Here is a 12548-nt window from a genome sequence, read left to right as displayed (position 1 = left end):
AAAGGGGGGGATAAAACTTCTTGAGAACGTTATGCGACTCTATCCACCTAGTCTTCTATTCCTCATTGCGTCGCATTCAGTCTCTTGTTTCATAAAACAAAATGTGAAACGCAGACCAGTGAAGACGTGGGCATACCTAGACGACGCAACAGGATAACAGCTTTTCGAAATTTTTCCTTTCGCTTGCTTGAAGCCATTGTTTTGTTTAGCGGTGAAAAATGTTGAGTCGCTACCGCAACAACTTTGAACTTTTTGAAGATGTTCTCCACTGGCATCCAGCTGGCCGTTGTCGTCTTTTCCTTTGTTTTTGCCACGTAAAACTCAGACTGCTAACAAGCAGTCCCACTCTCGCGATAAGGAAGTTAAATGAGCCGCAGCTCACATTTTATTTCCTAGGCATTACGGTAAAGGGCAGTCAACGAGAGGGACTCATCACTTTCAAAGTAAAAGATATCCGCTTTGCCAACATGGACGTGAAAACGTCGGGTTAAAATGACTTTAATGAACGTGTCTGTTGTAACGCAACATATCGATTTATGAAAAAAACGTCAACAATAATTTCAATCTAGGGACGAAATAAATTAAAGAGTTTCAAATAATCATTTTTGTTTGTTTCTACCATTAAAAACGATCCCAAAGGAATCACAACATTAGACGAATCCTACATGTCTCTCGGTAATGCTGTCTCCTCACAATCTGTTCTCAAAAGTAAAAAAGAAAAAGAAAAACAAAAGATGAAGTTCCCTAAAACATCAAAACGTCACTGTCATGCGACCTGATTTTATTTATTTAATTCATTATTTATTTTCTTTAGCTATCGTTACTAGTCCTGGAAGACACTGCACAACCCCTGGGGTCCCCCAAACTGGATCCCATCAAATGTGGCATTTCAAAATTAGTGACTCCTGAAAATGCCTCATTCAACTGTCAATTTATTAAAAATTAAAAAAATAATTACCAAAAAAAAAAAACACCTGTTCTGGGAAATACTAGAGCACCCCAGGGGTCCCATGATCGTGTCATCAAAATCTGGGCAAGCGGATATCTTTTACTTTGAAAAGAGATGAACGCCTCACGTTGAGCGCCTTTTACCGTAATGCAGAGTAAAAAAAAATGCGAGGAGCGGCTCATTTGACTTTCTTTTTGCGAGAGTGGGACGACTTGACCGCAGTATACAATTCACTTGTACTTTTATAGTGGCTTTGCGGTTTTACGGTAGCACATGTCTGCCCTTTCGCGGTGGCGTTGAGGACACTCGAAAAGAGCTGAGCTCGGGCTCGTACTTTAAGGATGTCTAAAAATGGAGAAAGAAAAAATAAACGGATCGAAATTATACCTACAAAATTTGGCCCACACATAAGAGTTTATGCATTGTCCTATTTTGGGGGTCACTTGCTAGACTATTTCAATAGCAGAACGTATATCGTATGACGTCCAAAGTCAAAATATTCGTTTTACTGTAAATCCAATCACTTGATATTTGAAAAAAAAAAGCAGTACTGCCCATTTTAGGATGAGACTATAAATCATTGGTGTCAAACTCCAGTATTGGAGGGCCAGTATCCTGCATGTTTTTGATTCTTTTTTTTTTCTTCCTCAAACACACCTGACTTAAATGAATAGGATCATTATTAAGCTCCTGCAAGGCGTGCTAATGAACAAATCATTTGAATCAGATGTTTGGGGGAGAGAAACCAGGAAAACTTGCGGGACACTGGCCAGGCTGAGGGGGGTTCAAATCATTTTATAAAGACGTGTGACCTCCACCAAGATGAACAAAATGTAATGCAAATAAGTCTAGGCCCATATTGAGTTTGAATATTTTTCCATTTAATTCACCTGCTTGGAAGCATATTTGTAAAAGTTACTTTTCTGGTTCATGACATGCTACGTGATCACTACAATGTACAGAAGTAACTGTGTTATTTAAATACAAAAGGTTTTCAATGAAAACATAAAGAAAGTCACAGATGACATGATTCTTCACTTGAAATGTGATGGACGACAGACAGACAGATAAACTGCTCAGTAAGGGAAACAAGCAGTACAACAAATAAATCAAACTTCAATCAACTTCAACTCTAGATTTAGCTTTGTATACAGCTGTAAAGTGCCATACATTTAAGACCATAAGGAACTAGTAAATAAGAAGGACTTTAAATGTAGCTGATTAACTGAAAATCGACATCCATACATAAAGCACAGCCACTATTAGGCACAATTGAATTTTGAGAAAATTAAATGATTTTTCAGCGTACCTTGCAGTTCAAAAGTTTTTTTTTAACTTTAAGGACCCACGTCTTGGGTAATGTATGTGATAACGTATGAATTTTATCTCCAGTTTTGGGACTGTCCTGTGCGTGGCTATGTATTCAAGTTGCTCTCCAGCCATTTCATCATTTTTTGTTCATAATATTTTCCGTGAAGTATGCAGAGCATTTTCAGTAATAGGGTTTGACTCGACGTGTTGTCGAAGTAAGAGGTTTTCCTCTGTGTGTTTTTTCATGTGTGATACCATGTTTGTCTTTCGAGAGAATGCTTTATTGCAAAATGAGCAACAAAATGGTTTTTCTCCAGTGTGTGTTCTGATGTGTCTTGCCAAAGTTGGCTTTTGAGAGAATGTTTTACTACAAATTGGGCAGCAAAAAGCTTTTTCTCCTGCGTGTATTTTCACGTGTAATGCTAAGCTTGAGCTGTGAGAGAAGGTTTTGCTGCAAGTTAAACAAGTGAAGGGTTTTTCGCCTGTGTGTATTCTCACGTGAGCTTCCAGATGTGCCTTCCGAGAGAATGTTTTACAACAGGTTAAGCAATTAAAGGGTTTCTCTCCACTATGTGTTCTCATGTGTATTGTTAGGTATATTTCAAGAGAAAAAGCTTTTCCACAAGTTAAGCAAGAGAAGGGTTTTTCTCCAGTGTGTGTTTTCATGTGTTTTACCATGTGTGAATTTTGCGGAAATGTTTTCCCACAAACAGAGCAACAAAAAGGTTTTATACCTGTGTGTATGGACATGTGGCTTAACATATGCTCCTTTCGGGAGAATTTTTTACCACAAACTGAGCAACCAAAAGGTTTTTCTCCAGTGTGTGTTCTCATGTGTTTTACTATGTCTGCCTTTTGAGCGAATGTTTTACCACAAGTTGAACAACTGACAGGTTTTTCTCCAGTGTGTGTTCTCATATGCACTTGAAGAGATATTTTGCGGGAAAATTTTTTCCCACAAGTCGTGCAACTAAAGTTTTTTTGATTAGTGTGTGTTATCATATGTTTTCCCAAGTCTGACTTTTGAGAGAAAGTTTTCCCACAAACTGAGCAACAAAATGGTTTTTCACCTGTATGGATTGTCATATGGGATGACATATGTCCCTTTTGAGAGAATTTTTTCCCACAAACTACGCAACCAAAAGGTTTTTCCCCTGTATGTGTTCTCATATGCATTGACACACTCTCCTTTCGCGAGAATGTTTTCCCACAAACTGAACAGCAAAAGGGTTTTTCCCCAGTATGTGTTCGCATATGTTTAACCATGCTGGTCTGCTGCGAGAATGTTTTACCACAAGTTGAACAACTAACAGGTTTTTCTCCAGTGTGTGTTGTCATGTGTTTTACCATGAGTGGCTTTCGAGAGAATGTTTTACCACAAACTGTGCAACAAAAGGCTCTTTCGACAGCATGTGTTCTTTTGTGGCCCACTGTGAGTTCATTTCTGAAAATGCTTTTGACACAAACTGCACTGGTTAACATTTGTGAAGTTTCCTTATTGCTAAGAGTTGTCTCTTTCTGAGAACATTTTGACTGCTTGTCATCTCCTTCACAGTCTGTGTTTTCCTTCAAAGATTCCTCTGCGTCATCGCGGTCAGATGATAGAGCTAAGAGATCATCAAGTGGTAGTCCTCCACTGTGGTCTCCACTTGGACTGTCACGACGCATCTGTGACCACTCTGGTGGTTTGTCTTCATCGTCTTCGTTTTTAACACAAACAACAATCACTGGCAATGTGCTGATGACATCCATCTCGTCCTCTTCCTCTTTTACGTAGGGAGTGTGTGGATTCTCCTCTTCCTTTTCATGAAAGAAATGTAGATCATCTTCTTCTTTAACATGGTTAGGCTGCGAATCCTCTTGCTCCAACCTGAAGCTCACTTTCTGCGGCTGAGGGCAAAGTCCTAACTGTTGACCAATCACATGGTGAACATCTGAAAAAAAAAAATATCCATTATGGAGTTGGAATGGGTCGTTGTCTCTTGACTGAATGAGATGAGTCATCTGGACAGAGACTTTCTCAGTGAGCAGACGCTACAACAAGGAGAGGTGAGGTGAATGAAGCCACGATTATTCAGTGTCACCGAGCTGCTGTTAGTTTGGGCCTTGGCCTGTCACAGGCCAGCTTGCTTGAAAATAACTTTACAATTGAATGTAGTCAAAAAATAAATTAATAAAAATGCCAAAAAAACGAAAAGCGTCTTAAAATGCACTGTACGGCCATTAAGTAATTAATTTGTAAATTCACAAACAGGAAGTTGAGCTAACACTTCCAATTATGCACATGTACTTTTGCCATCAGCTTCAGGTAAGTTCATTTCATCATCTAAGGTATACTGTCGGAAAATTTGTGCAAATAACAAAACGACTCATATTTGAAATCAGTCTCCACATTAAGTGGTCAGCGTTTTGAGTGTTGCAGCCGGATCCATCTGTCAATGTTGTAGACAATAAAGTCAATAAACAAAAAAACGTTGCAGAAGGCTGAATCAAAACGTTCGAATTTGAATAAACAAATATAACTGTATCAATTACAAAGCCAGGGTGCAACTAACTGTATGCGTGAATACACCTTTGTAAGGTAAAATGTGACGCTCCCTTGATGCATGACATTGAAGAAGTCCATATTTAAAAACATTTAGCTGAAAGGGTATTAAGGTGCAAAATGGGTCTAAAACGTCTTGAAAACGTTTAACCACTCCATCCACCTCGTCTTTTATTATTTATTGCATCGCATTCATTTTACCCCATATATCGGTCCCTTTACTTGATTCATAAAACAAAATGTGTAACGCAGACCAGTGAACATGTGAGCATACCTTGGCTATATAACACGATGTGAGTCTCGCCAACAGTTTCCCGTTGTTTTTCATGTCGCGCGCTTGACGTCATTGCTCTGTTAGCGACGTTGAGTCGATACCGCGACAACTATTTTAACTTCTTGAAGGCGTTTTCCATCAGCGGCATCCACCTGGTCATTGCCGTTTTGTTTTTGTTTTGTTTTTTTTTGTTTGTTTGCCACGGAAACTTCCGCCTTTCTACTTCTATGGTACTTTGCTGTACGTATTACGACAACACGCGGGGGCCCTCTTGTGGCAGGATTGAAGCCTTTTCAAAGGAGCCGAGAAAGGTACTCGGTACTTTCGCCCGTCGTTTACCCACGTGCGCGAGGCGTTGTGTCGCGGAGTCAAGATAATCACTGTTGAGGTTCACTTTCGTCACGCAACGGCGTCGCGCAAGAGGGGGGGCTTTGCTGAAGCAACAATCCAGCCAGGGCAGCCAGCCATTTTGCAAAATAGCTATGAAGGACGACGTCGTTGCTACCATTGCGCTTTACTTGCTGTGGAAGAAACGTAGGAATTCCACACGCCGTCGTCGTGTGTGGATTCATAATAGCATCCGGATGCGCGAACAACTAGGAGAATACCATCGCGTAGTACTTCAATTGCGTCGGGATGACTGCCTTTTCCAGCCCTACATGAGGTTGACCGTTGCCCAGTTCGACGACCTGTTGGCTCGCATTAGTTCAAGAATCACCCGCTTGGACATCAATTTCAGGCGTCCCATTTGCGCTGCGGAACGCCTGTCCATTTGTCTCCGGTGAGTGGCAATTTTGTTTTTGTGGAGTCGGACCAATCCTGTTTACGACAGCGCTAGCTAATGTATCAAAACTATGTTGAAACGCATATACCTCATGATGCTAAGTTGGACAAACAAAGTCAATGAAATGGGCTAAATAGATTGCTTAACAATGATGTCACGGGATAAAATGTTAACGATGTAAGTGGTACATTTACTGTTTTATGTATTGCAGATACATTGGTGATAAGATTAATGAAAAGTCAATGAAACGTGATAGTTATTATTTCCAACGATTCACTGCATCAACTTCAATGTCCGGTACATTTATTGTTTCATGTATTGCAGATACCTTGCCACAGGTGACTCCTACAGGACCATCGCCAACAGTTTCCATGTTGGGGCTTCGACTGTGTCCACGATTGTCCCTGATGTGGCAACGGCAATTTGGGATTGCCTTGTTAATGAATTCATGGCAGTTCCCACTACAGAGGATTGGAGGTCCATTGTAGGGGGATTTGAGGAGCAATGGAATTTTCCTCTTTGCTGTGGAGCACTGGATGGGAAGCGTGTTGTCCTCAAAGCCCCTGCCAACTCAGGCCACAAAGGAACCTACTCATTGGTTCTTTTGGCTGTCGTAGATGCTGACAAATGCTTCCGGGTGATAAATGTCGGGGGTCATGGAAGAACCAGCGATGGCGGGATTCTGGCCAACTCAGCTTTTGGTCAGGCACTGCGCGCTGGGACTCTGCAGCTGCCTGAGGACCGGCTGTTACCAGGAGCCGACCACCTTGGAGTCCAGCCACATGTGTTTGTTGCCGATAAAGACTTTCCACTCCAGCGACATTTAATGAGGCCATTCCCCGGACGCATCCTCCCGGCAGCGCGGCGAGTGTTCAATTCCCGTCTCTCCCGAGCTCGTCTGGTGGCAGAGAATGCCTTTGGCGTCCTCTCCTCACAGTGGAGGATGTACAGGCGTGCCATGGAGGTGCGTGTAGAAGTTGCAGAGAAGTGTGTAAAGGCCACGTGTCTTCTCTACAACTTTTTGCGTAAAACTGCCCAAGCGTCTGCAGGAAACATCCAGGCTGAGGAGGAAGAATCACTGCCATGCCTTGGAAGAATAGCTTCTAACAACCCATCAAAAGAAGCCATGAGGGTCAGGGAGGCCTTCACCTCTTTCTTCTCGGCGGAGGGAATGGTCCCATGGCAAGATTCTGTGTAATGCACACCCAAAACGGCTCTTTTAAGAGCCACCCACATATATTAAGGAGCAAGATTCCTGCAATACTATTTCATCTGCACCAGATTTATCGCTGTATATAAAACTATGCATACAATTAAATGATGTATAAGAAATATATAAAAATACCCAATTTCCCTGAGGGAACCCTCCCAAGGGATTAATAAAGTATAATTGGATAGAATAAAACAAAAATATTGTGTGCATGTTTGTTAGTGCACAATACCATATTGTTTGAATTGATATCTTCCTCATGATAGAATTGTTATATGGATCTGAATACTATTATATTGCATTGTGAGGTACAATGCATTTAGCAAATAAACAAAGCTGTTTGTACACTGAATAAATGCTGAAATGAATGACTCCCCTGAATTTAGGAAATGACTAGAATATCAATCGAGGCATAAGGTAAGGCGCACGCACACAATATTACCTCTATTGTTTTTATGTAAAGGACAAGAGAAGAAAACCAGTAAGAAAACAAAGTGCTTTTATCTTTCTAATCGCAAAAATATACATATCGACATTGAAGCCTGATTCCTGCCCTGAAAAGATTGTTCCCCAGATAATTTATTGTGGATTTTTTTCTAAATTTAAAGTCGAATGTTGTGCATCGTATACTAATTGGTGGATTTGCAATTTTAATGATTCTTTCTGGCCTTGTGTCAATCTTTTCAAGGCAGGAACCAGGCTTCTCATGAAGAGCTCGTCTTCGTCATTGGATGGCGGTGGAGATGGACCTGGGGGAGAACTAACTCTTCGTGTCAAATTTTGCTTCAAATATTGAAGCATTGTGTCATTAATTTCTTTTTCCGTTCTTCCAGTGCATCGTTTTCTTTTCTTTCCTGAAATACAAACAAAATATTTTTTTTTCAATGGGGTTTGTCAAATTCGTATCAAGTTATTTTAAAAAATATAAAGCATAAAATGTGCCGTAATCACAATGGCAAGAATAAAAACTGTGTACAGTGTACCCCAATACTATATGCAGTAGCTTTACTTAGTGAATGTGTACATCTGTTGCTTAAAATGCATCAAACACATTAGGATACTTGGAGGAAAAGAGTGGAAAATATGTCTGTGCACGTCCGCATGTTGTGGAAGATAACTACTCTACATACCTTCTGGTAGATCATACGGAGTACAGGCGGGAGGCGAGGCACAAGTTCCCTCCAGTTCTTCTTCTGTAATAATAATTTGAAATAGGAATAAACGCAGTGAGGGTGTGTAAATCGCGGTTTTGCAGGCACAGTGACGTACCTTCCCCCCCACTTGATGCTGGCGATGGTGCAGCGGTATTGGAATCACTTGTTTCAATAGCTGCAGCTGTACCGCTGTACTCTGCGGTTCTGTCCTCGTCACCTTGCTCCATGTTGCTCCTCGTCTCCCTCGTGGACACGTAGGGCTCGAGAAAAGACATCATCGCAGTGTGCTTCCATTTTTTCGTTTGAGTCGCTGCAGCTCCGCTTTTTTTATTTTCCATTTCTTTTCTTTTCTCACGTAAATACGTGTCCCGTAGTGACTTCCACTTCCTTCGACATTGGTCTTCTGAGGAGAAAAACAATTTTAACATCGCAGTGAAGTTGCCGGCGCTCTACTGAACTGGTGCTGCATTTGAGCACCAGCTACGATACCTGCTGAAATTGTGCTAATGATAATGCTTTACAGACCAGGTGTGCCCATTTCCTCGCTAAGCACGCGCCAAGTCCACTCCCGCTTGTTTCTGTCGCGGTAACCATGACAAAGTGTATTGTACAGCTCTGGGTGTTCAGAGATGGCAACTATTAGCTTCTCCTCCATTTTGCTTCGGCCTGCACAACGCTATGCGTGACGTAGCACGGCCCCGAAGCTGATTGGCTGTCGCGACGAGACTCGCGTCAAAAGTTAAAAACATTTTTTAACTTCGCCCGACAGGCGTAAATACGCTTTGCTCCTGGCGCGTCCATCGAGTCGCCAAATAATAGCAAGTCAATCATAATGTATTTGTGTATTATCTGCATTGTCTAATTGAACAATGTCTTGAATAATAAAGTGACAGAATTAATATTTCTTTTGAGTCTTTATGTTTTTATTATTATTATTATTATTATTATTGTTCCCCCTTTTGGAGTTGTTTGTTGGGTTGAAACAGTGTGTTCCCACCTTACCTGTATTGTATGTTCTTATATGTGTACGTGTATATTTTGTTGAAAGATAAAGCATTTTATAAAAAGCAGCTTTTGACAGGATTTTTGTTCCCCAGTGTGTTCTTGGGTGTTCAGTTAAACTTCAAGAAACATTGACCAAAGACTGAGCAAAAAAAATGTTTTTCTCATCTGTGTATACTTATGTGCTTGTTTAGGATTGACTTACGATTGAACCTCTTATAACAAATCAGGCGTGCAAAAGGTTTTTCACCGGTGTGTATTAATGTAAGGTATTTCAACGTTGACTTTTGAGAGAAACGTTTACGACAAACTGAGCAGGAGAAGGGTTTTTCACCACGGTGTGTTCTTGTGTGTGTTGTCAAATTTGACTTTCGGAAGAAGCTTTTACCACAAACTAAGCAGGCAAAAGACTTTTCTCCGGAGTGCATTCTTGTTAAACTTATCATGTGAGAAAAGTGTTTACCACAAACGAAGCAAGCAAAAGGTTTCTCTCCACGGTGGATTCTTGTGTGGCTTGCTAAACTTGACTTATTAGGGAAACTTTTGCCACAAACTAAGCAGGCAAAAGGTCTTTCTCCAGTGTGTGCTTTGTGTGTACTGTTAAACTTATCTTCTGAGAGAAGCTTTTACAACAAACTGAGCAGATGAAAGGTTTTTCTCCAGTGTGTTCTTATGTGCTTTTTTAAAGACCACTTTGAACTAAATGTTTTCACACACCGTGAACATTAACAACAATTGTTGCGTGAATGACCTGCCCTATTACATTTAGTTTGTTTGCCATCATAATTAGTGTCAGGTGAGTATGACGACGTGTTTTTACCATGTGCTTTTGTTGGTCCCCAGTGGGCTGCATCAACTTCTGTTGTCATGTCTTGATTAGTGCTGCTGCTTGGTAGTTCCGCCGCTCTGTCTTCCTCGCTCTTACGGTTGTCTCCATTTTCACTCTTTAAAAGGACAAAGGTCAATGTCTCTGTGATATCCTCCTCCTTTTTAATGCAGAGGGGCTTTTCCTCCTCTTTGACGTGAGGGTGCCAGCCATCGTCTTTTTTAATGTGAGTGGAGTCTGGCTCCTGTTGCTCGGGATGAAGATATTCTGCAGGAGATGAAGACAAACACAAATTCGGTTTGGCCAAGTCAACTATCTGTCACTTTGATAGTGCATCCGAACTGTCTTGGAGACTCAGTCATGCATTTAGATGGACAACCTGCAACGCAAACTGTGCAAGCCTGTATCGGCTTTTGAGGCTCTGTACTCGGGCTCAACTGATAAGGATTTTTCTTATGCGCTGATGCCAATTCCATTTTTTCATAGTCTAAAGTAAAACATTCAAACTCAAATTCATATAGTATACTTAAAAAAAGCATGAATCATTCCTGCTCATATTGTATTGAATCTACATTGGGATCAGACAGTAATCTAGGCTGCAATGTCTGTATTGTAACAAAGTCAAAATTGTTGAACATCCCTATTTGAAAAGTTTGATGCAAGAGGAAGAAGAGAGAGGTGTAGTACAGTGAGACCATTTACTAGCGCATCAAAGGGTGGCAGCACCATAGAGAAGGACGCTTGCGAAGGATGCGTCCTCCAAACGCAACCGGACAAGACCCCCAAGCTTTGTTATTGCCAAGAGTTTTCTCCTCCTTAGAGGATTTTGATTATTTTTCATCACCTTCACAGCCTGCGTTTCTCCTCAAAGATTGCGCCACAGCATCGCTGTCTAAGGGTAGTGACAAGAGTTCATCTGGGGATGCTCCTCCACTTGGACTGTCATGATGAAGCTTTGAATCCTCGAGTTTTACTTTGTCATCATTTTCAGTTTTGATATGGACGCCAGTCAGTGGCGACATGCTGACAGCAAGCTCCTCCTCTTCCCCCTTCACGTTGTGGGACTCTTGCTCCAAGCTGGAGCTTCCCTGCTGCCAACGATGGGAAAGCTCTGGCTGATGACCAACCAGCTGCTGGATGTCTGCAGAACGCAAATAAATCAGTTACAGTAGATGAAATACATATTTAACATATCACCGTTTACGATATGTACGTCAAAAACCATCAAGTTGGGCTTGGAAAATGTACTGCTGTTATTGTGTATGAATTATATGGGTCTGTTTTTACTGCCACAAACACAAATTAACCACAGTTGAGACTTTTGGAATTGGATAATCAAAAGTTGTTTGTTTGTGTGCGAAATGTTGATGAAAGCTGACTGTTGGAGTAAAAAGCTCATTCCCATCATCACGTGCCCACAAAACAATCAACTACTTTATAACATAATCACCTTTTTTAGTACAGAAGTATCGAAAGCGTTCAGCTACTTTTGCATTTAAACAAATAACTACTTACGTACTTACTTGAAATAACTTAGCAATCGCAGTAATTTATCGCAGTAATTTATTACTCGAGTATTTCATGACTACAAATAGTTCCTTAATTCATTAGATTTATTCATTTTTAGACCCTCTAAACACTTGAATTTTTTTAAGTGGTATAGATAAGCACCTGCGAGAGAATGTCTGAACTCTTAAAAAATGTGTAAAAACAAAACAGTATTGAATGAAATAAAAAGAAATACAGTAGCTCTATTTGCGACAGACAAAAGGGATTGCGGCTGATGTGCTTTAATTCCGGGTCGTTTACGTAATGACCGCCTATGCTCCACGATTGCTGCGTTGTTTCTGGTCCTCCCTCACAGATGACTGGAAAAAAAAATCCTGGTTCTCTCGGCAAAGTAACGCTAGGTGTTGACAGAATAACTACGCCGTATTATTAGAAGCATAAATCTCGAACACATTGTATCCAGCAACCATTGCCATACAGAAAAGACTATTCCATTTGAATAGGAACCCATGCATATTCCAACGCTAGAAAGTCGTTCATTTCTTAACAAGCGATACCCAGAGTAAGAACTTTGTACAAACTTGCTCTGCGCAGCACAACGCGTGGCCGATTGCATTCAGCGCCCAGCAATTCAAGATGTTGCTCGTTCACTTCTTTTGCTCCACAGAGTTTCCTTTTGCACTCCGGTATCGTACCTGCATACATTTCCACACGACAATACTAACAAATCCGTTACTTATCTCTGACTGACGTTGTGTCATATGGTTCTTTGAGCAAGCGAGCTACCCATGCAAGGGAGCATTAGATTCAACGCGCATGGAGTACAAGATTGGCGGAAAACAAGGACGCGCCTCCTCTGTGATATGATTGGCTGCTGGAAATCGTGCCCAAGTGCAGTAAAGGACTGTCGTGAAATCACCGACGGATTTTGCCATTTTTCTGTAAATTGAACCACGGGATAGAACACATAGAAAGTAGAAACAT

At 41.1% G+C, this 12548-nt stretch overlaps 1 protein-coding gene and 1 pseudogene across 3 annotated transcripts; both read right to left on the bottom strand.

Moving 5' to 3' along the window:
* Window positions 1–2485: 2485 nt before the first annotated feature.
* Window positions 2486–5442, bottom strand: LOC148429238 (uncharacterized; annotated as a pseudogene). Its single transcript, XR_015866490.1, has 2 exons — window positions 5080–5442; window positions 2486–4194 (listed from the first exon to the last, which is right to left on the bottom strand). The product of XR_015866490.1 is annotated as an uncharacterized LOC148429238 (transcript).
* Window positions 5443–7550: 2108 nt separating this feature from the next.
* On the bottom strand, window positions 7551–12410 carry LOC148429237 (uncharacterized). 2 transcript variants are annotated; one of them, XM_088422909.1, is made up of 6 exons: window positions 12146–12410; window positions 10900–11196; window positions 10050–10322; window positions 8343–8630; window positions 8204–8266; window positions 7551–7927 (listed from the first exon to the last, which is right to left on the bottom strand). In XM_088422909.1, exons 1-6 carry the CDS (start codon window positions 12267–12269, stop codon window positions 7653–7655), a joined length of 1320 nt encoding a protein of 439 aa, XP_088279035.1. In that variant the 5' UTR covers window positions 12270–12410; the 3' UTR covers window positions 7551–7652. The 2 variants fall into 2 exon arrangements, with proteins under 2 accessions (XP_088279035.1, XP_088279116.1); XM_088422990.1 differs by having other exon boundaries at window positions 7875–8266.
* Window positions 12411–12548: the final 138 nt, after the last annotated feature.

This window comes from Hippichthys cyanospilos, chromosome 1 (assembly GCF_059441005.1).
Source record: "Hippichthys cyanospilos isolate Australia breed blue-spotted pipefish chromosome 1, RoL_Hcya_1.0, whole genome shotgun sequence".
NCBI lineage: Eukaryota > Metazoa > Chordata > Actinopteri > Syngnathiformes > Syngnathidae > Hippichthys > Hippichthys cyanospilos.
The sequence above is the reverse complement of the archived record's forward strand: the minus strand, read 5'-3'. Positions and strand labels throughout refer to the sequence as shown.

Excerpts from the sequence above, each read along its gene's own strand:
- LOC148429237 (XM_088422909.1), bottom strand. The coding sequence starts at position 12,269 with ATGTATGCAGGTACGATACCGGAGTGCAAAAGGAAACTCTGTGGAGCA. Across the intron at positions 11,197-12,145 it reads CGTTGTGCTGCGCAGAGCAA|ACATCCAGCAGCTGGTTGGT; the intron begins GTTTGTACAAAG and ends TGCGTTCTGCAG. Across the intron at positions 10,323-10,899 it reads GAGAAACGCAGGCTGTGAAG|AATATCTTCATCCCGAGCAA; the intron begins GTGATGAAAAAT and ends CATCTCCTGCAG.